Source organism: Castor canadensis, chromosome 1 (genome assembly GCF_047511655.1).
Source record: "Castor canadensis chromosome 1, mCasCan1.hap1v2, whole genome shotgun sequence".
NCBI classification, from domain to species: Eukaryota; Metazoa; Chordata; class Mammalia; order Rodentia; family Castoridae; genus Castor; species Castor canadensis.
This window is the reverse complement of record NC_133386.1, coordinates 14108977-14134425: the sequence shown is the minus strand read 5'-3', so window position 1 is coordinate 14134425 and position 25449 is coordinate 14108977. Positions and strand designations below refer to the sequence as shown.

The window sequence follows — 25449 nt, the reverse complement described above, 5'->3', positions numbered from 1 at the left end:
AGAATTCAGATAAAAGAACCCAACGGAACTTCCAAAGCTAAGGCAAAGTCTCGCAACAAAACAGAAAAGGCTTTTGTGTGGTGCTAGTAGCCATCCAGAACTCTGCAGCAGAAGTGGCACCAATGGATATCCTAAGACAAGAATGAGCTTTATGAAAAGTCACGGGCAGAATTCCCACTGTTTCAGTGCTATGCTAGCAGAAAACAACAAACTTAGAACAGGGGTACTGCAAATAAATCTGAGACATTTTCACTAAGATATGTTTTTCTCTTCCTCCTGCCCCTCTTCTACCCACATCTGACTCTCTCCCCTCTCTATTTTACCTCATTTAATTCTACTCCCCTGAAAAATAACTTTCTAAATACAGCTATAGCTATATCATCTCAAAATTAGCAGAGGGTAATCTGTGAATTAATTTATTTTTTAAATTCATGAAAAGGTGACTAAATGATGAAGTTACTAAATCAGGAATACCAATATGACACAAAAGCATGATTTGTTGACAAGTAAAGGATTTGCCATGGGTGACAGGGGTGGTGTGGGGCTGACAGCACTGTTGGTGCCCATGGCAGGTGTATATTGCAGTATTTCCACACCTTGCTTAGCTTTTCTTTGAGCTGGGACATGGTTGCAAACATTTCATTAGCTTCCTCTTGAGGGCTTTCTTTGGCAACAAGATGTGCTGTCTTTGTCATCATCTTGTACTGAGCGTCCATAACAGGTAACTTCTGCTCAATGTCCTGCAGGAATCATTGCAAAAACTTGATTAACACATGACACGTTTCCTTTCAGGTTCAGGATTCCATAGAAGGCAGAACAAAAATCAATAAGCACTGTGCAAAATTCTAGACTTACTGTAAAGTTTTACAGATTGTAGCCATTGTTTTCCTTCATTACTAAAATATGGGCAATATTATACAAATAAATAAAAACTTACCTTTAGAAGTGATCAACTATCCTTAAGTTAACATAAAGACTAGTTGAAGTACTCTTTACACTTTCGGAAATATGTTAGTGCATTACAGAAGTACTATATCGTGCATGTTATAGTTTGGAACAATGCTGACTTTAAAATTTAACCTAAATTTTTCTTTAAAAAGTAATACTTTGTCATTGTAGAAAACATAAATTAGAAGTGTTAGGATGGTGAAATTAAATTACTTATAGCTTTCTCACCTGGAGAAAAACAAAGCCAACATCTCATTGCATCATTATTTTTTCCTGTGTGTGTTTATACCTTTTTATTTTTACAAAAAAACAAAAAGATGATACCATGGTTTACTTTTCCTGCTTAATGTGATATTATAAGATCTTTCCAAGTAAAGTATTCTTCCATTATTACATTTTTGAGAATCAGGCTCTTCAAAATATGCAAACACAATAATTTGTGTAGTAATTCTTTATTGTTGGAGGCATTCTTGTGGAGGCACTATCTACAAATGTCTCCTGCTATTCCTAATGCTTTATAATTTGGTTGTAAAAACTGCAAATTAAAAATTATTTTCACTAACAGGAGAGGGAGGGTAAAAGAAAGAAGTTAAGACGGTGAATATGGTTGGTGTACTTCCTATACAAGAATGAATACAGAATTTTTAAACCCGTTGAAATCACCATAAAAAGGGGATTAAGGTAGAAAGGATAAAAATAGAGAGAATGAACCAATTTGGGTTATAATTTGTATATACATGGAAAGGTCACAATGAAATCCCATGTATAGTTATCTTACACAAACAAAATGTCATTTTTCAAAAACAGAGAAGAGGAAGATAAAACAGGTCCTGTCTGGGGGTTGGTACCAGTGTGACAGGGGAGTATATAAAGAAAGGGTGTAGGAGGGAAAATATGGTGTAAATATTCTGTACTCATGTATGAAAATGGAAAAATGAGACCTGTTGAATCTATTCCAGGAATGGGGGAGGGAGGGCAAAGGATAATGATGGAGGGGGATGAATTCAACTATGATATATTTTTTGTAAGAACTTCAGTGAATTTCACAATGTACCTTCAGTACAATAATTTAAAAAAGAAAAATTATTTTGAAGTTGCTTCATATGATCAAAACCTATCTTTTAAAAGATTCAAGTATATTTTTTAATAAAAGGTACAAATTACGTTCAGTGGACCTGTCAAAAATGATCCCCAGTGCACAGACACTTCTGCAATGATCCAAGCATCCGTGTTGGTCTTTATTGTCACAAATAACTTCTTACCTCCAAGTCTTGAATTAATAACCTGACATTAAGAAAGGAGACTTCTAAGGCCTCAGAAAGTTTCCTATGGGCTTCTGTTGCAAAATCAGAGAGGGTGGTAACACAGTCTGTGTATTCTTTCTTCATTCTGTCCATCTCGTCAGCTCGAGCGTACTGTGAAGACAGAGAGAGGAGACATCTGAAAGTCATGAAGCTGTGCATCCAGAAGCCCCCACCCCTCATGCATTTCAACATATTCTCATATGCTCTGCAATTGCTATATGGTAAGAACAACTCTCATTCCTGATTCTTATTTTACATAAATTTGAAGCAAGTCCAATTAATTTGAAAGGGAAGAAAGGAATCAGCACAACAATGAAGAACTATGATTCGAAGAGTGAATCCTTTCTCTAAGCAGGCTTTAAATGTCAACACAATCTTAGTTAAAGGCTGCATTTCTGTAATGTTTTTCCATTATGAATGGAAAAGAATGAACAATTAAGTGTAAAACACACCCTTTGTAAACATGTCTGTACTCCACCTTAGTGAGCCCATGCTACAGAGGTAAAAGTGCTTCTAACCATACTATCCCCACAGTTCTAACACAAACACATTTGAAGTGAAGATAGATTTCCAAGACATACTTGGTTGACTTCCATAAACAACTCCCTCCATCGCCCATTCAGCAGCAGCAATTGCTGCTTAAGGTCACGGGAAACCATCTCATCACAAGTTTCAATTAGAAAATTGCCAGCATCATTCATGGCAGTATGCTGCTGGATCCAATGAGGCAAATTTCGAAAAAAATCCTAAAAAAGAAAGAACATACACACTTGTAAACCAGAAACCAGGTATTACTAACTGATAGGAAAAATGAGTGTACATTTCAAGATAAATCTTAAACCTCTTTCAAAGCACAAACTTTAAATAAAGTTTTAAAATGTGAACTAGAAATACTGAGTGTTGTTCTTTTTAAGAACGGGACTTGCCCAAGCTGGCTTCAAATTCCTGGGGTCAAGGGACCCCCCTGCTTACTTCACCAATGCATGGACTACAGGTGCCCGCACCATGCCTGGCTCTGGGCATCCTTTTATAAAAACACCTAGGGCATGTCTTTTGCTGAAGATAAAACAAAACTTGATGACCATTTTCTTATCCCCATTTTATAGATGAAAGAGCAATCAATTTCCATAAGTGTCAGAGACTTGTGCAGTGCTGACGTCATGTAAGAAGCATGCTATGTTAAAGTAATATATAACTTTATTTAAAATTTTTTAAAATAAATTTTTGATCTGTCAATTTTTATTTTAAAGTCTGAATATATGCCATATTAAAATAATTAAGAACTGTGGAGATAAACATCAAAGGAAAACAATTTTTAATTTAAGTATTTGATACACTAATATCTTTTCTTATTTGCTTAAGGATAAATGCTTATCAATGAAACAGTTTCCAACTCATTTCAAATTAAATACATGTGTTCACACATGCACACACACACATCACAGTAAAAACCAAAGATTAAATCAAACTCCATTTCATAAGCCATGAGTGGGAGGATTTCCTACTTAAATAGATGAGAACGCTTCTGTTTCTGGTTGTTACATCCTTTGGATCAAATTAACATACAGAATATCGCTAGCGCCCTGTTGGTCTGCTTACAGACTATGTGAATACAAAGTTATTGCCTTTTCTAACTACATGAGAACATTTAACCCATAAGATAAAGAGTGAGAACATTTAAAAATGATGTATCTACTTGTACAAACAATAACAGATGAACCAATTAGGAGTAATTCACTGTAGTGTTTGTATTTTACTTCTTCATGGAAGCTTGCCATTTTAATGTCTTTGACATATAAATTGATTTTCCATGTGAAAATATCTGGCTTCCCTTAAGATGTGTGTGTGTGTGTGTGTGTGTAACCCCGTTCATTTAATTTGATACTTATGTATAATTGGTATTAAAGAAATGCAATGACCCCCCCACGCACACACACATACTTGTAACTTGTGAAAAAGAAATCACTTCTATGCAGAATGAGACACTTGACTGAGAGTTGATAAAATCCCAAAAAGCATATTTAAAGAGATAAAAATATACACTGCGTGCATGTTGCCACACAGGTTTATTACTATGCTATCCAAAATTGTTTTCATTCTCTCTTAAATGACAATAGCTGGGCCCTCCAGGAGCCCTTCCTGTACAGACCTCAGAGTGAGCAAAGTATCCTCTGATGCCTGTGGGATTTGGCTGCCTGTCTATCTTCTGAATGCGAAAGTTGAATGCTGGACTGATCAGATAGGGAACTGTTTCAACAGAACTTTAATTAGCCAGCATTTATTGCCTTAAAATAATTTAATAACCTGAAATGCAACTTTTCAGGAAAAGTGAGAACTCCTGAGTCATACTTGCAAATCTATAACAGCCCCTAGAGAGAACTATGCTGTAAAAACATCTCTCCTTTCTAAATTCACATCCTGTCTTTTTTCTTTGATATGAAACTCTCTTACCTTTTTGGCATTTTCTGATTGGTTTAGCATTTTCTCTGCATCCTCCAGCCAGGCTTGAAGACTAGCCACGGTGTTGCCATAGCGATCCCAGTTGGAGATCACCTCCTCCAGCATGCTCCTCACACTCCTCACCTCCACCGAGAGGTTCCTCCACTGAGCAGTGGTCTCATTCATGAATTTCATCACATTCTCAGCTTCTTCCACTGAAGGAGATAAAACCAGTTCCAATCCTCGCTTTTCATTTAAAATCCTCTATGCTTTTTTCCTATGATCTTATACATTGGTGTGCCTTAGTATCAATCACAAATGCTGAAGTTCAATTACAACAATTACGACAGGCATATGGACAAACTGAAGACAAAACACATTTCACAAATTATGTCTTAACACTAACCTAAGCTCTCATTTACCTATGATATTCAAGTCATTTCAATTCTTTTTGTCATTAATCCTTAGAATTGAAACTAGGTTGAAAATTGCAATTTAGAGCCTGGAGAGTGGCTCAAATGGTAGAGTGCTTGCCTAGCAAGTATGAGGTCCTGAGTTCAAACCCTAATGCCACCAAAAAAAAAAATGCAACATAGAAAAACAAATGCTTATTTTGTCCTTTCCTAGTCCCTGTTCTCTTCTCTGACAGCACCACAAAGAATTCTGTATTATGTTTTACCTGAGCCATCTGCTTTAACATACATTTCAGCTGTCTGCTTCAAGATCTGGTATGTCACTTCATATTGTTCAAAAAACTTACTGTTTTCTATAAAAGACTAGAAAAAGGAAGAATGGTCAGTTAGAAGATTGCAGAGATTAGGCCTGTGTACAGATGTCAAAGTCAATTATCTTCATGCAGATATGTGGATATTTTACCCAAATTTGCCAGCCAAACTCTTCTGCAAAGTACAGAATTAATTCCACTGCCACAAATAACCTCAGGTTGTTCTGAGCATAAATACTGATCCCATTCCAATTCTAACTCAGACTGGATTGAGAAAATATTTCTTCACCACCCAAGGATTTGCTTTTTTGAAAGGACAGAAGTTTCCACAGAGAATTTGTGCCTAACACATAGAAAGCACACATTGTGGAGTCCCACTGTGTTCAAATTGTGGGAGTCTCTTCTTTGAACAGTAGCCCAATGACTGCTTTGAGGGACTTTAGATTATAAATGAATGACAGTATACAAACACTTCCCTTAAAATAAAAAGTAAGTAAAAAAATTTAAAATAATTATATATGATATCCATGTTATTGATGGTCTTATATTCCAATTACTTTCTATAAAAACACAAGTACCATATACTGACATCCATATCTGTATGTAATTTACATATGCAATAAAAAACCAGTCTCAGCAAATGTATACAGTAAAATTGAGAACACAGAAAGTTCTTAGGTAAACTTTTTTTTTTTCTTTTTGGTGGAACTGGGGTTTGAACTCAGGGCTTTGTGCTTGCAAATCAGATCTGCTACCACTTGAGACTCACCTCTAGCCCACTTTGCTTTTGTTATTTTAGAGATGGGGTTTCATAAACTACTTGTCCAGGCTGGCTTCAAACTGCAATCCTCCCAATCTCAGCCTCCTAAGTAGCTAGGATTACAGGTATGAGCCACTGGTGTAGAGCTGAATTTTTATTATTATTAATGCCGAAATAATAAAATAACTCCTGTTCCCATGCTTATTCTTACTACTATAAAGTTGAAAATCAGTGTAATTATAATTGAGAACATATGGCTAAAGCGTCTTTCATTTCTTTAGTAGTAGAATGAGCTCCTATGATTTGAATCCATTAAAATAGTTGCTTGACAGATACCTTAAAAGCAACTGAGGCCAATAGGAGAAGGGGACCAGGAACTAGAGAAAAGGTTAGTTCAAGAAGAATTAACCTAGAAGGTAACACACATGCACAGGAAATCAATGTGAGTCAACTCCCTGTATAGCTGTCCTTATCTCAACTAACAAAAACACTTGTTCCTTCCTATTATTGCTATACTCTCTCTTCAACCCAATTAGAGATAAGGGCAAAATAGTTTCTGCCTGGTATTGAGGGGGTGGGGGGAGAGGGAGAGGGCGGAGTGGGTGGTAAAGGAGGGGTGGGGGCAGGGGGGAGAAATGACCTAAGCCTTGTATGCAGATATGAGTAATTAAAAAATAATAAATAAATAAATAAATAAAATAGTTGCTTGATAGGCTTTCAAGATAAAATTGTAAAACATTATAAATAAAATAATTGTTAATCATTTGATGTTTATGAAGCATTTACTTATAAACTAAGTATTCTCCAGGAAAAAAGTGAAGAGAGAAAGCTGTGAATTACATGGAATGGGAGGTTCCATGAATAGTACTTTAGTCAGTAATTTTTAACAGGCCTCACTATTTTTGGGGGGACTGGAGTAAGGCAATAGTAGACTGGCTAATTCCTCATCTCACCTATGTCCTCTTTCTACTATCCAGTTGGGGAAACAGTAATTTAGTGGAATTTAAATCATGAATAATTTATCCAAATAAGTAAGTCACAGTTTGTTAAAAAAAAATGGAAAATTCAAGACACTGTTTAAGAAATTGTAGAAATAATTATATATGACAAAGTTTAAAAAATAGTCTTGATAAGTTTTGGTACAAATTTTAAGAAGCTAATGGGAAAACAATTGCTGTGTCAGAGAAATGGAAACAGGTGCGGTGGACAGGAAGACTTGACATGCTTTTGCTGGAGGGTTGACACAGTAATTACAAATGACTAAGAAAATAAAGCTTATTTCCAGATTTGCTTTTGGTCCAAGGGTTGGGTAGGGTGTTTTAAGAATTTTATAAAAGTTATAGGGATTCTTTGTTTTTGAGCTTTCCCATTTAAAAAGCTAGGTAATTAATTTTCAGAAGAAGATAGTCTCATTTGATAATTTAGTTTTTATTACTACATGTGACTTGGCCTCTCTTTGCTGAATATGAAGTAAATTCACTTAGCACATGAATTGTTTTAGTAGAACTACCTTAAAAGGAGAGCTGGTAAGTCCCCTTTTTTCAATTTTCTGAGACATACCTCTCAGAAAAACATGAAACAAATGTCATGTGTATTTTAAGTAATAATGCTAGGTTACTTTACCTCTTTAAAAATTAGGCTGAAACTTGGATATCAAGTTCAACAAAGAAGCTACATTAGTCATTGGATTTTAAAGTCGATTGTACTTCAAGAAAAGATAGCTCTTATGCTACTAAATTAAAAATATTGGTAAAAGTGACTAAATTTCTACTCTCACAAGATAAGTATAGATATAATAAATTAAAAGCTCATTAATTTCATTCAAAAGGAGATAAACCATGTAATATAAGATTCTTTTTCTTTTGGTGGTGCTTGGATTTGAACTCAGGGCTTTGCACTTGCTAGGCAGGCACTCTATAGCTTGAGCCACAACTCCATGCTTTTATGTTGTCATTATTTTGAAGAAAAGTTCTTGCTTCCTGCCCAGACCACCTGGAACTCAGTCCTATTTTAAGTTTCTCGCTATCAATGGAAAGAGAGACGTGTGCACCGCCATGCTTAGGTATTGGTTAAGACAGGTCTGGAAAACTTTTTACCTGGGTTGGCCTAGAACCATGATATTCCCAATCTCAGCCTCCTAAGAAGCTAGGATCACAGGTGTGTCCACCAGCACCTGGCTAAGATTTTTTTAAATCAGTTTAAGGAGTAGTTTCATGATGATTGTCTATTTTTATGGCTAAAATAATTATAAATAGTGAAATACATAGTCACATTACTATAGTCCACAATTCCAAGAGCTCTTCTTTTCTTTTATATGAAAGGCTGAAACATTAACTTATCTTTTCCATAGTGAAATAGAAGCATGTATAACTGACAAGATCTCAACAATTTCAGCAGCAAGGATCAAATCAATTGCCTTCTGATTCCCATTACTGTAGGTAGTCACTTACCAATAGCACACGGCCTAACTTAATCCATAGCAAGCATTCTCAAGTATTTCCCAACATCTGCTGAACACTTGGTGGCTTGGTGGGAAGCAGAGTTTCTAATTCTCTAACACTTAAAAGCATGCATCCTCTTTTTTTGTTTGCAGTTGATTAAGATTGAATTAATAATTGCGACAAAAAAATTAAAAAAAATTCAGACTAAGGACAAAATAATTATGGACTCTCATGGCCATTCCATTAGATAATATAACAGCGTGTAACTAATTACAATATATTTTATTAAGTAACCAAGGAAAGGATTACATTCAAGCAACTGACTTTACAATTTTGTTGAAAGGTCTTCATGATCTTTCAAATGGTCTGTTCTATAGAGAATGATTTTCCCTAAAACTCCAAAATCATGACAAAAGTCCTATGGGATGTGACATAGGAGAGTGGTGCCTATCAGTTTTTGTTCCTCAGAAAAGTTCCTATCATTCTGTAATTATTATCATCATCATATTAAAAACTTGAGAAAGATTTAGTCTTCCAAAATTAAGTTATTCACAAAGTCATGTGGGTAGTAAGTCACAGAACCATGAGTCCAACACACATTCTGTGACTGGTAGGCTGGGCTTCAAAATTTCTGTCCTAATGCCATACCAAGCTGCCTACCACATAAAAGCAACAGTGATAACTGCTACAGTGTGTAGGAGTAAAATATTACCAAACATGGACCAATATTAGAACTAACATTTATGTGAACAACATTCTTTTGTACACTAAGATACGAGATATTTTGTTTTTTTAAGGAAATTTTTTCCATTAATCATTTACTTAGTAAGTACCCATGTGCAAAGATCTTTAATTTGGAAAGATTTGGATTCAAATCCCAACTCCACATCTGGAACACATGACTTGGATTTTCAAAGCTCCAGGGCTCCTCCTCTTAGTGTCATAAAACAATTCAAAAAGCACAGCCCACATGGTGGGGTCTTCACTGGGATGAAAAATGAAAAACTCAATACTCAGTTACTAAAACTGTTAAATGAAAAAGGACCTGACAACCTTGTGTGGAAAAGAAGTGCAAGCATTAACTAGGTATTCTTCACTAGGCTATGAGAATATTAGGGATGTTCATTAAAGCATGCTGTGTATGTAGGGTAAGTAGTAATTTTAGAAATAATTGTGAAATTTTCAAAGCAGTTTGAAATGAGCAGCTTAGTGAACTCTAACTTTATGCAGAAGGCAGGAAGTAGTAAGGTTTTATAATTAATGCCAATTCTCTATTAATATATCCTCTCAGAAGTTCAAAGAGAATTATTAACATCACTGTATTGGAACATTGAGCTAGTGAAAGAGTCTTATTTGAATTTGATCTGATTGGCTGTTCTTAAATAGCTAGAGCAAAGAATGGATCCTGTATAATTAACTCCTGGGTTCTGAGCACATCATTTGCATAACTATACCTGAAAATACAAGCATATATGTACTTAACATTCAAGGGACTCATGTAATTGCTTGAACTTTTAAAAATGGATCTTTTGTTACTTTCCAAAATAACCCCAAATGAATAAAGGAACAAATCATAATACATTTCACAGTTTTCGACAAATGTTTCTGAGACAATTTTAGTAAATCTAGACAAAAATTTTACTGTAAACCAGTTAAATTCTTTTTTGTTTTAAATACATGTTCACACATCACTTAAAAAATGAAATTAAAATGTAGCAAAATAGATTATGGTTGTAAGGCACGCCAGTAAAGATATGGCTTTAATACATATTCAGGCTCAACTTATTCTTGAGCCACTGTGACTAATCAGCTTATAATGAGCTTATATTTTAAAAGTTCATTGATTTATCATTCAGAATTTGTGTTTAAACATAATGAAACAGTACAAGACTGACATGTCCTATTAACATTAATTTTATGAGCAAATTTGTGTTGTAGATAAATTTGGAGGGGAGCATGTTTGGTAAATTGTCTTTACTAAATATAATTCACTAACTATACATACATGGAACTGCTGCCATAGAACAACCCGAGTTCTTCCATTTCATGCAGGGTCAATATACTAGATACAGGACTATCTGTATTAATAACACACACATGAGAGAGACTCTGTCTGGATTTGCATATAAAACAAGGAAGGACAGTGGTGACCAGGGAAAAGACACGCCGACCTAATCTAAAAAAAGTAGACAGCCCCATGGAGACAAATGAAAATTGTGGCAATTATCCACAAGTGGAATTTAGGAGGCATAAAGACAATCTTTAAGCACCATAATTAGTTTCAAAGGTATAATTAAGTTGGACTCAAAACCTTTCTAAAGTCAGAGTTTGGAAGAAAAAATTCCAAAGAATACAGGTCTATATTTCAGATGACTGAGAAAATTCTATAATCTTAGATCTAACCCATTTTACACCTTGGTATCTTTGTGTTTAAATTCAAGATGAAACTTCTCTGCAGGGAAGAAAAGTGCAGGGACTCACGATGTAGTTCTGCAGAAGCAGCTCCACGGACTCCCGTCTCCCATACTTGATGATCCAAGACTTCAGCTTCGACTCTGCAAGAACCAGCAGTGAGAGCAGACGGTACTTTAATTCTAGAAATTCCATTTTCATTAGGTGTAGCTCTGATGTAGAGGAAACGAAATGAAACCTAGAAATGAAACAGAATAAAAGAGAATGTAACTAATAGTAACAGAGCAAGGCTTACTTAACCCCTTCCATATCAGTCTTAAATACATGCAGCCATGGGGTCTTCAAAACTCTGACTGGTCACCATCAGGGGGATCTGATTCCTTTGCTAGCTCTGGGTTTAAAGGCAAAAGAGGATTGATGGAAGTTGTTGATTTAGTTCTCCTCCCCACCAACACATCTCTCATCTGTTTCTTTTATAAGCTGTTTTTGCAATATTACATAATGTTCCTTACAGTACTGAATAAAAATACAGCCCATGAAGAAACCATTTCTGTGGTTTCCAGGCTGTGGGAGCATTCAGGATCGCTCTATATAGCTCACAATATATTAGAATGTTGGTATTCTTAGCATGTGTTGTGGGCACCCACTTTTCATTTACCAAGTGTTAGCATCTCTGTAAATACAGTAACAATTCATAAGAAAGAAAAGAATGTAAAAAGCATCCACCTAGCATACAAAAACACTATATAAATCTAGACATTCTCTTACCTCTCGGCCATGTCCTCTAGTTGATCAGGTGGCACTGGGATCCCGTTAACAGACCTGGTCCTGTAGATTTCATGGAATGCTCTTTTGTGGGCATCTGTGTTTTGAAGCAGATCCTAAGACACAATTTAAAAAAAAAATAAAAAATGAGGAACCATGTTCACAGGAGGTTGGGAAGCATAATTTCAGGCTGCACCGATGAGTCAATGTATTCAAAAATTTGTTCCTGCAGCCACCTTCACACGCAGCCGGTGCCTGTCACTGGCTTTTACCTTGAGCAGGAGTCCGTGCCTGTATGGAAAACACCATGCTGGAGCTGTGCTAATAATTACGGCATCTTTTAAACACACATGACACTTCACAGCAATGCATTCAGACATTTTAAAGGTACATGATCCAAAGGAAAATGTAATGACTGCTTTAAACAATGACTTAAGCACTTTTCTCCTTCCTTGGTTTTAGATATGCTAGTTTTTAAAAGCTGAAAACTAAACATAGCAAATTTAACCCCTTATTGGTAGAAGATATTAGAATCTCTACTGCTGTTTTATTTTGATTGTGTGCAGGCTATTTTAAGTAATATTTGCTTGCCATCTAAAGGAAGCTGATTTGATTATAATATATTTTGAAAACATCTTTAAGAAAAATTCCAACAAGTGCAGGGAATGTTGCCTAAAAAACACCATGGGAAGATCAAATGTGATGTTTACAAAGATTCTTTATCAACTATACAGAACTCCTGTCCATTTTTAGGTTAATTTGAATCTTCCTTGATTTGTTTGCTACACTTTTCACCATCCAAAACCTTATTTATACATTAAAAAAAAAAAACATGTTTTTCACCATGTCTCACAAGGAAGCAAGAAAAGAACGAGGTAAAAATAAATTTATGCCATATTTTCTGGAGTTTAGTCCGAATAGCACAATAAACACTTAATAGTGTATCACTCATTGAGAAGTAAGACATGTTAGCTCACCTATATGACAAATGAAAAGTAATAATTTCTCTCAAACCAGGATTTAGTGAATGAACTGGAGAAAAAAGTAAAAATATCTTAAATCCCAAAGACACACTTGAGGGAAGGGATAAATGAAAGCTCTTTGTTGTAAATTAAAAATTTAAGGCTCATATGTTTTATTCACATAAATGACATCGTGACATTGTTGAAAATCTCAAGCCTAAACTATTTCTCTCCTGATATATTTTGCTATGATTGTGCTTACACTCATTGTCTATAGGTAACTACATATTCACAAGTCATTTATACCAGATGGAGGGTACTCTGAGCAACCAAGAGCTGACCATGAGAGGACAGAGGTCTGTTCTTAAAGCAGCTATTGATGGTGAACATTTTAGCCCCTTTACCTCCTTTACAGTACACTGAGTATCTTGTCTGGTACTCCTGCCAAGTGAGTGCAGGACAAACTTGGAGCCACCACCATGCTAGCTCTGATTTATTATACACCTGACAGTTAATATCTAGTACATTGGAAAAAGTCTTTACAAAAAATCAGAACAAACAAAAACATCTTCACATATGTATAAAGGAACTTCTACAGCTGAAATGACTACATGCTGAGAAAAACATGATTTCAATTCATTTTGCTGGGGTCATAGGAAATAAAATTCTTTTAGTTCTCCTTTTCTTAGTAAAATGTGACTCAAATTGGATCAAAGAGCAAAAACAAATTCAAAAAGTCAGATTGGCCTGAGCAAGCATCTGCCTCAACACTGCAGGAGACTGGGTCATGGAATATGAACAAGGTGATTTTTCTCCATGTATCCAGGACCCACAGTGAGGGCTAACATGGCCCAATGGAAAGCAAATACAATAGGAAGGAGAAAGTATCCCAAACCACAGGAAACAAGCCACCATAAGTGAGAACCAGCAGAAAATTCATGGCATTAGAAAAATGTCAGCCATCTAATACTTGACAATGACAGTGTTTCACTTAGAAGGCAAATGCATTGTTAATTCTTACATTATTTAAGAGGAAGTTAAGCTATTGATTAGTTTTTAATTTTGTTAAATATCTATGGTTAAATTTCAAGGACAATCATACTTTACAATTAGGAATTAACCACACTAAGATTCCACCTCACTCCTATTAGAATAGCTATCATCAAAATACCACCACCAACAAGTGTTGGAGAGGATGCAGGAAAAAGGAACCATCATACACTGCTGGTGGGAATGTAAAGTAGTACAACCACTTTGGAAAACAATATGGAGGCTTCTTAAAAAACTAAGCATAGATCTGCCATATGATCCAGCAATCCCACTCCTGGGGATGTACCCAAAGGAATGTGAGTCAGGTTACTACAAAGGCACCTGCACACCCATGTTTATTGCAGCACTATTTATATTAGCCAAGTTATGGAAACAGCCAAGATGCCCCACTACTGACGAATGGAGTAAGAAAATGTGGTATTTATACCCATGGAATTTTACTTAGACACAAAGAAGAATGAAATTTTGTCATTCGCAGGTAAATGGAGAACATCATCTTAAGCTAAGTTAGGCTCAGAAGGCCAAAAATCACATGCTCTCCCTCATATGTGGATTATAGACCTAAAACAAATGCAGTAATATTATTGGACACTGGTCATACTAAGAGGAAGCTGCGTGCAGGAGGGATAGGCAAAGGAAGGAAACCAAAAACTTGAATATGGTTGATGTGCTCACTGTATAGGAACAAATACAGTAATCTTAAACTGACAGAGGCCACTATGGGAAGGGGACTAGGAAGTAGTGAAGAGGTCTGGCAGAGATGAACAAACGTGGGTTGCAATACACAAGTGCATGGAAGCAACGCTAGGAATCTCCCTATATAGCTATCTTTATCTCAAACTAGCAAAACGCCATGTTGTTCTTATTTAAAAAATCATTGGTTAAAAGACAGAGACTGTCAGAGTAGAGGAACAAACAAAATAAAACCATTTGCTCCTTACAAGACACACATATAACCATTAATAACATGGCTAAGCTGAAATTAATAGAACGGAAAACAACCTGTCAGGCAAATGTTAACGGAAAGAAAGCTAGTATACATGTATTGATATCAAACAAAAGAGATTTCAGAACAGAAACCATTAAAAGTAATTAATTGCTTAAGGATGCAACTTTCAACTTACTAGAAGATATATATTAATTCCGAGTTTGAATATACCTAGTGAACATCAAAACACATACGCAAATCTGATAGAACTACAGAGAAAAACTGTGAAATTTACCTTACTCTGGGGATTACCAACCTCCCTCCATGACTGAGATGGGGTAAAAGCAGCAAGAAGGATGGCAGGTTGCAGGTAAGGGAGGGAGGGGAAGGACTGCAGAAAGGTCTAAGAACTTTTGCCATTTATTTTGAGTAGATGGGAGACAGGGAATTTTGCAGAACTGTGAAATGATCTGAGTTACATTTTAAAAGGATCACTGCTATTATACTGAAAACACCTTGTCCACACTACACTTGCTTCCTTTAGGTTCTGAGATACCATAGCTGGAATCCCTCTGCCTTACTGGCTGCTCTTTCTCAGATTCTTGCTGGTTCATTTTGCACTTTTACGTTGTGTAATATTGGATTCCCTCAGGAGTCAGTCCCCGATCCTTTCCTCTTTGCTGTTTATGCTTTTTGTTTAATTTCTCCAGTCTCAGAGCTTTAACTATTCTTCCACATACCAATACCTCTGCATTTTTATCTCCAGCCTATGCTTCCTTCCTGAGCTTTTATCATCTACTGCCTACATGACCTAGCAACTTAGATGAGAAGATTCATCTTGCTTCAAAACTGACACTTGATCTTGCCTCCCAAACTGGCTTCATTGTTTCCCCATTTCAACTGATGGAAACTCCCTTTATCCAGTCCTTCAGCCCCCAAATCTTAGAGTCATTTGTGACACCTCTTCCTTTACAGTCAATATTTAATATATTCAGAATCTAACCACTTCTTACAATGTCTACAGCTACCATTTGGGGTCAAGCCACTCAACCTGGATTATTGAAACAATATCCTATCTCCTCCCTCTATGCCTTCCATACTTTATTCCCACACAACAGCCTGGGAAAACACAGTTATTCTTCTGGGAAGAAAATGGATGGGAAAAGATGATCAGGACATGACAGGTCAAATAAATAGCACTGAAGTTTGAGAAAAAAATGAGAAGTTATGAACAAACAGCATTGGGGGAAAATGAGGTTACTGAGCACAGACACAGAAGGAACAATTTTAGGGCTATTTTGAGCAATTTATGCCAATGATTTTGAAGACTTTGTCAAATGGACAAATTCCTAGAAAGTATGAATTAGTAATACTGACCCAATTAAAATTTTGAGAGCCCGAATATGGGGATATAGTAAAAAAGAAAACAGTAATACAATAATTCTTTCCCTTATGGAGTGGACATTACAGTGAAGAAAATCTATCAATAAGATAAAGATAGGTGACAGTTGAGATAATGATAAATGCTGAAAAGAAACATCAAACAGGAAGGAGGCAGCCAGGAAAAGATTGACTAAGAATGGGCTTTTCAGTGAAGATGAGGAAGAAGGAAATTGGAATACAGGTGGGAAGAGAACATTCCAGAGAGAGATTGCAAGGGTAAAAGCCTTGAGGTAAAATGTGCTTGTCTGTTTGATGTCATCTTTCCAGTGAGTGAGGCCTCACTGACTCCTCTATAAAAATTGCAACCTCACCTAATATTCCCTGGACTATTTGTCTTCTAACCTAAATTTATTCATTTATTAGGTTTATTATTTTTTACCTGTCTCCTCCCACTGGAAGACAAGTCACATAAGGTCAGGGATTTGTATCTGACTTGCTTATGGTATTTGGTACAAACATCTAGAATACTGCTTTGCACTTAGCAAAAAAATTTGTTGAAAAAAATAAGAAAGTCTAGAAAGGTACAGCTGGGGTTGTAGGAAGAAAACTAGGAAACCAAACGAAGAGTGTCTCAAGGATGCAGAATGGTTACGTAAAAGGTTTCTGATATCTGTGAATGAAGAGGACTGGCTGTTGGTTGAGGAACAAGGTGAACCCTGGTCACCTTGGCATGGTGAACACATAAAGAAAAGCTTTGTTGGAATGGGGAGAAGAGAGTTTTGAAATACAAATGAGACATGAACAACTCTTTCAAAAGCTTTTCTGTTAAAGCAAGGGGATGTTTGGACAGTAGCTGGAAAGCTAAGTAAGGTTAAGAAGGAGAATTTTTAAGATGAAAGAAATAACAGCATATTATATTTGGAGAGAAAAAGTCCAATAGAAAGAGATCAAAAAAAAAAAAAAGCAAAGGAAGGAGGGGGATAGGATCCATTGCACATGAGAGGAGAAGGTGGTTAGCTGGGAGCACAGATGGTTCGTCCATAGTAACAGAAGTGAAGACTGAGTATTTGGGCACAGATGCAAGTAAGTGGGTTGATGCGATCGTGGGAGCTTGTGGAAATTCTTTTCTGATTGCTTCTATTTTTCTCAGAGAAATAGGAAGCAATGTCATCAGCTAAGAGTGAGGATGGGGAGGAGGTGTGGAAGGTTTGCGGAGATGAAGTACAAAATAGTTGTCCCAGGAATGAAGATGGAGTGGAGTCAGGAAAAGCTTTGTGATCGCCAGGCCTACTTGGGTTAGTCATTGTGTGTTTGCGGGGGGAGAGCAGGTTCTCCAGTCACCATAGCTGCCTGTGTGTGGACAGGAATGAGGCAGAGGGTGGGCCTTAACCGGTGTTGTGTTTCTACCAGGATAGTGGGACAAAACAATGGCAATTGGCAAGGCAAATAAATCACAAGCGATGACTTATATAAATACTGAATTTAAACAAAGTATAAAGGAAAATGATGAAATTGAATTGGATGGAGATCAGAACAAAAAAGACAATAAAACTGATGATTATAGGGCACAGAAGGATGAAGACTTGTTTGGCTGGAGAGTGACACAGTTGACAAAGTGGTGTGGAGGGTTAACATTGCCGCTGCTGGTGATTGTTGGGTAGGACGGTGGAGCGATGGCAAGGGTAGGGCATAGGACAGGATTGCCGAGGATGAGGAGATGAAGGCACTGAGAAGCCAAGACACTCAGAGGATCACGATGGGCTACAGAACTCAATAAACATGATGGCATGCATTGTCATCCAGGAAATAAAATCCTCAAGAAAGGAGGGAAGGTAACCTAGGTAGGGTTGATACAGCAGCAAGGATGGATTAAAGGGGGTGAAGTCTGATAGCCACTCTTATGATCTCTTAAGATTTAAACACCTTACTTTGCCAAAGCAAAACTATTCCTAATACTATTCCTAATAAACTAATTAGTGTAATCACTGCCCACGTGTTCCGTCCAGACCTTAAAGTTTAGGGCTTAAAACAACAAGGGGATTGGACTTTGAGCACATGATAAAAGCGAGAGCACACAAGGGAGGGGTGAGGATAGGTAAGACACCTAAAAAACTAGCTAGCATTCGTTGCCCTTAATGCAGAGAAACTAAAGCAGGTACCTTAAAGCAACTGAGGCCAATAGGAAAAGGGGACCAGGAACTAGAGAAAAGGTTAGATCAAAAAGAATTAACCTAGAAGGTAACACCCACGCACAGGAAATCAATGTGAGTCAATGCCCTGTATAGCTATCCTTATCTCAACCAGCAAAACCCCTTGTTCCTTCCTATTATTGCTTATACTCTCTCTACAACAAAATTAGAGATAAGGGCAAAATAGTTTCTGCTGGGTATTGAGGGGGGGAGCGGGAGGGGGTGGAGTGGGTGGTAAGGGAGGGGGTGGGGGCAGGGGGGAGAAATGAACCAAGCCTTGTATGCACATATGACTAATAAAAGAAAAATGAAAAAAAAAAAAAAACAAATGGGATTATCAGCCACATGGCCTCGGGCAAATCACCTAACTTCTCTCTTCCTATAGTTCACTCATTTAAAGGGGCTAATAATACCTATCTTGTGTCCTTTATGTAAAGTTTCAGCAAAATTAAGTCTTTAGGACTGAAACATGGTTAAATTCTCTGTACTAGTCAGCTATGGTTGTTGTTATTTTTCTAGATAGCTGAGCATTGCATATCCAGAAAATAGAAAAGATAAGAAACTTTGCTTTGCAAAAAAAATATGTTCTGATGTACACATCACTTTTAAAAATAATAATAAAAATAAAACCATTACAGAATATCTTTCTTTTCTAGTAAATGGCACAGTTACATTGTAGGGCCATTTATCTATGGTGGAATATTTGAATCAGTTTAATTATATAAGCAAGAAACACACAGCTGTTTCTCAAGCCTTTAGTTTGGAGGCATCTCAAATGCTTGGAACTTGTCTGTCACCTGTGTCCCTGTGCCCAATTAGCACACTGAACTCACAACTGATACACATTCTACATTTTACTTAAAACTCCAAGTGACTTCTTTTGTATAAAGTATTCACAAAAGTTAAAGTAGTTTCAATTGTTACATGTATTACATGAAGAGAAAATATTGTATGTAACACATATTTAACTGGGAGTTTGTTAAAGTGTTATTATTGGTGTAACACTGATTAGCACTTTTTTTCTCTTTATAATATACTGAGAGTTTCAAGATGTATCAGGCCCAGGTGTTTCTAGGCTGTGAAGAAGCCTAACCCTGGCTCTATCCCAGGAAAACTTCTTGCAATTTGACCTCAGATGTGAAGCCTGAAATTTGGCTCTCTTACAGTTCTACCCACTGCCTCCTGAGAACTGAGGTAAGCAGAGCACGCCCAGCTCGTGTTTGTGTATCATGTGTGTAGCTACACAAACGGAGAGAACCCTCAGTCATGTTGACATCTGAGAAGCCAGATAATAAGGAATTCTGCCTGTTTGTTTGTGTGTGTTGGTAGTGGTGGGAAAAGGGAAGGATGAAGAGATAATTAGTAAAACTAAAAGTGAGTAGATCGACCCATTAAATAGGATAGAGAGCTCAGAAATAAACCCACGCTCCTGTTATCAACTGATTTTCAACAAAACTGCCGAGACTCTACATTTTGGAAGGACAGTCCCTTCAATAATTAGTATTGGGTAAACTGCATATTCAAATACAGAAGAGTGAAAATGGATCCTTATCTCATCCCTTCTACAAGAATCAACTCAAAATGGATTGAAGATTTAAATGTAAGATCTAAAACTATAAAATTATTAGAGGAAAATATCCCTATGTAAATGGCCTGACATTGGTCTGAGCAGTGATTTCTTGGCTATGACCCCAAAACCCATCCACAAGAGCAAAAACAGACAAAGGAGATTGTATCAAACTAAACATTTTCTGCAAAGCATAGGGAACAACCAACAGAGTGAAGGGATAACCCAGAGACTGGAAGAAAATATTTGCAAATCATACATGGTATAAGGGTCTAGTATCTAAAACATAAAAGGAACTCAAGTTACAGTAACAAAAAAATCATGTACCTCTATTAAAAATGGGCAAATGACTAGAATAGGTATGTCTTAAGACAAACAAATAGCCAATATCTACATATAAAATTGTTCAATGTCTTTAATCATAAGAGAAATGTAAATTAAACCCACAATGAGATATCACTTCACACCTGTTAGATTGACTATTAACAAAAGTGTGGGTGAGGATGTAGAAAAAAGGAAAGCCTTATACACTGTTGAAGCTAGTCTAAATTACAGCAGGTATTTTGGAGAACAGTATGGAGCTTCCTCATAAAACTAAAAACAGAATTAAGATATACTCCAGTAATCCCACTACCAGTTATATGCCCCGAAAATTGAAATCAGTATACCAAAGAGCTGCATTTCAATGATCATCCCAGCATTATTCACAATAACCAAGATATGGAAACAACCTCAGTGTTTTTAAATGAAAAAATGTTTTACAGTGTGGGATCATGCACAATGGAATACTAACTACTCAGTATTAAAAAACAGGAAATGCTGTTGCATATGACAACTTGGATGAAATTAGAGGACGTTATTTTTAGTGAAGTAAGCACTCACAGACAAGTAGCATATGATTGATCTCACTGATAAATGGAATCTAAAAAGGCTGAACTCATAGATGTTGGAGCATGGAAATTACCTGAGGTAAGCAGAGGTGGGGTGGAGGGTGGGGAAGGAATGGGAAGTATTGGATAATGAGGATAAGAGGAATAATTTCTGGTATTCTATAGCGCAGCATGATGACTACACTTAATAATCATATATTGCATATTTTACAATAGCTAAAAGAGAAGATTTTAAAGCCAGATGTGGTTGTAATGCCTATAATCCAAGCTACTCAGGGGATGGAAGCAGGAGGATCACAAGTTTCAGGTCAGCCCAGGGAAAATTAGGGAGATCCTGTCTCAAAAACAAAACATAAACAAAAAAGGATAGGATGTGTCTCAAGTGGTAGAGCACTTGCTTACAAGTGTAAGGACCTGTACTGAATACCCATTAGAGCAAAAAAGAAAAAAAAAAAGATTTACAATGATCTCATCACAAAAAACAATAAATATTTGAGGGGACAGATATGCTAACTAGCCTGATTTGATCATTCCACAATGGATACCTGTATTAAAGTATCACATTGTACCCTATAAATATACATAATTACATGTGGATTAAAAATAAACTAAAACTTAAAAAATAAAAATAAGTAAAAGTGTCTGAAGGCACTGAGTATGACTAAGGAAACACCGAGTATAAATGGAGGCAGGACCTTGAGTGAGGTCTGCAGCTGACTGTACCATCTGGCTGTCAATCTTGATTGAGCTGTAGCCCAGTGAGTTAAAGGGTCAGGAACTGAACAGACATGACATTTCTGTGTCTAGCTCCAAAAATAAGTTTCCAGACAGACATGACCAAAATCTATCATGAATTTGCTTTATGATCTCGCCTAGAATAGATTATAATCTATTTACTTGGGGTAAGTAAAAAACATATATCAATAATTTGACAGAAATTATAGGAGTAGAAATTTCTATTGATCAGTTTGCTTTCCACACATACAATGCAACACAACCACCATGACACAGAGAAAGAGGTAGAAAAATTCAGTTGCACAAAATGTAGAACTATATTAATTTGATATTAACAAAAAATATCATCTTGAGTGAGTTAGGTCTGCATTGATATAAAATACAAAGAAGTATTTTTGAACTTACACAACTGACTATGCATTAGGTGAAAAACTTCCAAACGACTGACTAAGAGGTCATCAAAGCCAAATACCACCACTCTAAGGTTGCCACTCCCTCACCCCCACCCCGCAGCATCACGACATAAAGACTCTCACCTGCCTTCCTTTGAGAATGGAGGCAGGATTGAAGTGTGGCTTCAAGGGCCAATCACATTATTACCTAAGTCCTTGCCTCTGTCACTTATCTTTTTATTTAAAATATACCTTATAGCAACAGAAATAACAGCGATAGCTACAGATGAAAAAATAACCCAGAGCTATTGGAAAAGATATCAGGAAGTCAGTCTACTGGAATTGTCACTAGTAGTATAGGAAAGGAAAAGGCTAATGAGAGACCTTCTAAGAAAGAAGTCCCTGAATCACATAGCATGGTTGTTTGGAGGTTCTGATCAGCTGACATCTCCAGAGGACTACAGGACTATTTTGTGAAAAGCTTTCCAGCCAGAATTTTTACCTTATGCTGCTCAAGTTTCCGTTGTATTGTATTTGCTGTTTCCTCATGGACCTGCTGAATGGTTATCTCCTCTCCCAGGGCCACCTCTGCCCTGTATAGCCAGGCCCCTATAGTCCCCAGAGGGGCAGGAAGAGATTTGTCAAGCTCTATGTGCCAATCAAAGAGCTGAAATTAAAAAGAAGAAGAAAAATAAAATATCTCTAAAACAGAAGACAATGCCAAAAATTTCCCTAAGTGATTTGAAGTCCATATAATGTTTAAACTAACCAAATGCAAGCAAATTTGATAAATATCCAATAAGCCAATATCTGTGATGCTGAATTTGATGCTTTGAGGATGAGGAAGAAAATTATATCACAACTTTTGAGGAAACAAAATACATCTTAGACATGGAAGGATATTATTGAGAAGTGTAAGCAATTTTCTTCTATGGGAATATCATAAATTATCCACTGATTTTCAGTCTGGCTTTTGCTTAAAGGAAAGAGACTGGGTTTGCAGAGAGGCTCAAAGGATGTGGTGATTAGTCCATCAGATAAATGGGTATCCTAGTGGTCAAATGTGAATCCTGTTAAAACCTCCCTCATGATTAGAATAACTCTAGAAAAAGTAGGGTTTTCTAAACAGCTCTAGCACCAGGTGAAGATAAATTTTGAAGATACCTTCTGCAAGTGTAAGTTTTTCTAACCGCTCATTTCTCCATTTTACCCAATTCTCAAGCACCATTTCCTGACCTACTGGAATGTCAGGTGAGATGGGTTGAGATTCTTAGGAACTTTCATGATTCACTGATGGAGTAAATGGAAAAATGAGATTATCAAAGTAAACATGACAAATTCAAATCAAACATTCCTACTAAGGGTAGAAGAGGTGCAGGGATTTGAAATCATAGCCTTTAAGCTCGATGAAGGACATTAGTATGAAAGATGTTGAGCGATTTTCCTTCACATTCATGAACGATCATATAAAAAGAGATGCTTTAATTGCTGAATATACAATTGCAGGTCAACACAGGAACTTGATGAAACATGGCTACAAAATGTAAGACATGCTTGACTCTCCATTCCTGGAACTCTTCTACATGACAAGTCACCTCCCTCTTCTAAACAACCTAGAACTAAGTTTTGCAAGGCAAGAAGTAATCCAGAAGCATGTTTAGGCTTTCAATGGCAAGGTAAGATAGCGCCGTTAAAATAAGCACTCCCACTGGTAAGTAGGATAGCTTGATAGGAGGGTAAAGGTGCCCCTATATTTAAGACTTTCTAACCTCAGACCATGGCAACAGGACAGTAACACTGTAGGAAAAGATGGTGAACATTTTCTTGACTAAAGTACATAAAATCCAATGAAATTCATTGTGGGGGAACTTACCCTGGAAGACACTCTGTCCCAAGATTGTTTGACCAATGCTTGGTCAAGTGACAATTTACCATCTCTATGCAACGGTTGTATTAACTGTTCAATCTGTTTCCTTTTTATTTCATATTGAACTCTGAAGTGCTTAAATGACTAAAAGAGGAAAAACAACCATGACTGGACAATGAATCACAAAAAGCAAAAGCAAAGGAAATCACATTTCCTCAATAACAACTTTTACATTTGGCCAGCACTCAATGTATGTGTTGATAATAAATAACACTAATGGCGGATATGATACTAACAACTGCTATCCTCCATCAAGTCTTGAAACTGACCCTGTGTGCAGTGCCTTCTGCATATTATTCTCTCTGACTCTCTCTATTACCCAAAGGCATAGCTATACATTACTATTGCGAAGCCCAAAGTGACTTAGCAAAGACAAGTAGAAAAGACAGGACTAAAGCCTGTGATTTCTCATTTCTACCTAAGTAATTTGCCAACCAGCTGATGTTTGTAAGGAAATAATAGTAAAAAGATGTATAAATCCATGGCAATACTGAAGATAGTTGATTTACTTCAGAGTACAAAACTATTTACAAAAAGAAATTGCATATATCAAAATAATGTTAATTAAAGATACCTAATTTTGTGCTCAAGAAGGCCTAGATGAACATATTTACTTTAAGGGCACCTCAATTACATATCAGTCCTTTAATTTTATAACATTAAAATATTAAATATGTCACTGAATGGTTAAAATAAACTTATAATAAGTAGACTTTATCATAAGTTTAACACTAACATAACAAGTAGCTATTTTAAAGCCTTACATTTTACATTAAATTAGTACATCCTAAAATGTGATTCAAAGTCCAAATATCAATTGAAAATACCATTAAAATGTGCAATTATGTTACAGAACAGAATGGCCCTGCAGAATCCAGTAGAAACACATCTAAAAGAATTTCAGAATTATAAACATGCAAATTCACATGAAGGACACTGGGGGGAGATGGTGAATAAAAGTTTTACCATTCCCTCTAACTTAATGGAACTTAAAGATACCAAAAAATAAAATCAAACTTTAGTCTTATTCCACAAAATTCTATGCTTGGAAAAAGTGTAAAGTACAGTGTTAACCAATAGGCTAAATTGGGAGAAAATGCTGAGTACATGCAAGGATCAAAGAAAATTTCCCCTATGTGCAGATTTCAGAGAGTCTATAGCCATGTTCTTAAACTGCAAATGATCAATTTTCACCCAAAAAGGGTGTTTCCATTTTACATTTGTCTAATCCTTTGCTTTCCTTTCGTAAAATAACGTCTGGTATAACAGGTAACTTTATAGCTTACAATTTCCTTTAATGATTTGTGCTAAAACTAAAACTCGCCAATGGACTAAATAAGTATATTCACTCTGCTCTTGAATTTCTGTTCTCAATTTACTGGGTTAATCATTTTAAAATAGAGCTCATCCAAGAAAATTTTACTTAGGGGAAAAGACTATATTGTGTTCCAAAGCATGAAAACAAGTACATATTTATTGCTTTTCCGAGTTGAGGCATTTTTACACGTTTATATAAAATCATACTGATGTCTGCCATGTTGAATCTCTCACATCATCATATCATTTTTTGTAGCCCCAAATGACTGAAATATAACAGAATTTATATTTATATAGAATACAACACAGAATATAT

At 36.3% G+C, this 25449-nt stretch overlaps 1 protein-coding gene across 19 annotated transcripts in view; it reads right to left on the bottom strand.

Moving 5' to 3' along the window:
- The window catches only part of Syne1 (spectrin repeat containing nuclear envelope protein 1), a 437993-nt gene that overhangs the window by 294520 nt on the left and 118024 nt on the right, over window positions 1–25449 (bottom strand). For 16 of the 19 annotated variants that reach the window (XM_074072146.1, XM_074072138.1, XM_074072173.1 and 13 more), the window contains 9 exons: window positions 23763–23900; window positions 22392–22556; window positions 11797–11909; window positions 11098–11266; window positions 5371–5467; window positions 4704–4906; window positions 2834–2998; window positions 2211–2363; window positions 597–740 (listed from right to left, as the gene is read on the bottom strand). In XM_074072146.1, the coding sequence (XP_073928247.1) occupies window positions 597–740; window positions 2211–2363; window positions 2834–2998; window positions 4704–4906; window positions 5371–5467; window positions 11098–11266; window positions 11797–11909; window positions 22392–22556; window positions 23763–23900 (1347 nt within the window). Of the gene's footprint in view, window positions 1–596; window positions 741–2210; window positions 2364–2833; window positions 2999–4703; window positions 4907–5370; window positions 5468–11097; window positions 11267–11323; window positions 11509–11796; window positions 11910–12065; window positions 12195–22391; window positions 22557–23762; window positions 23901–25449 lie in introns of those variants that run through there. The other 3 variants (XM_074072219.1, XM_074072233.1, XM_074072230.1) reach the window with 3 other exon arrangements.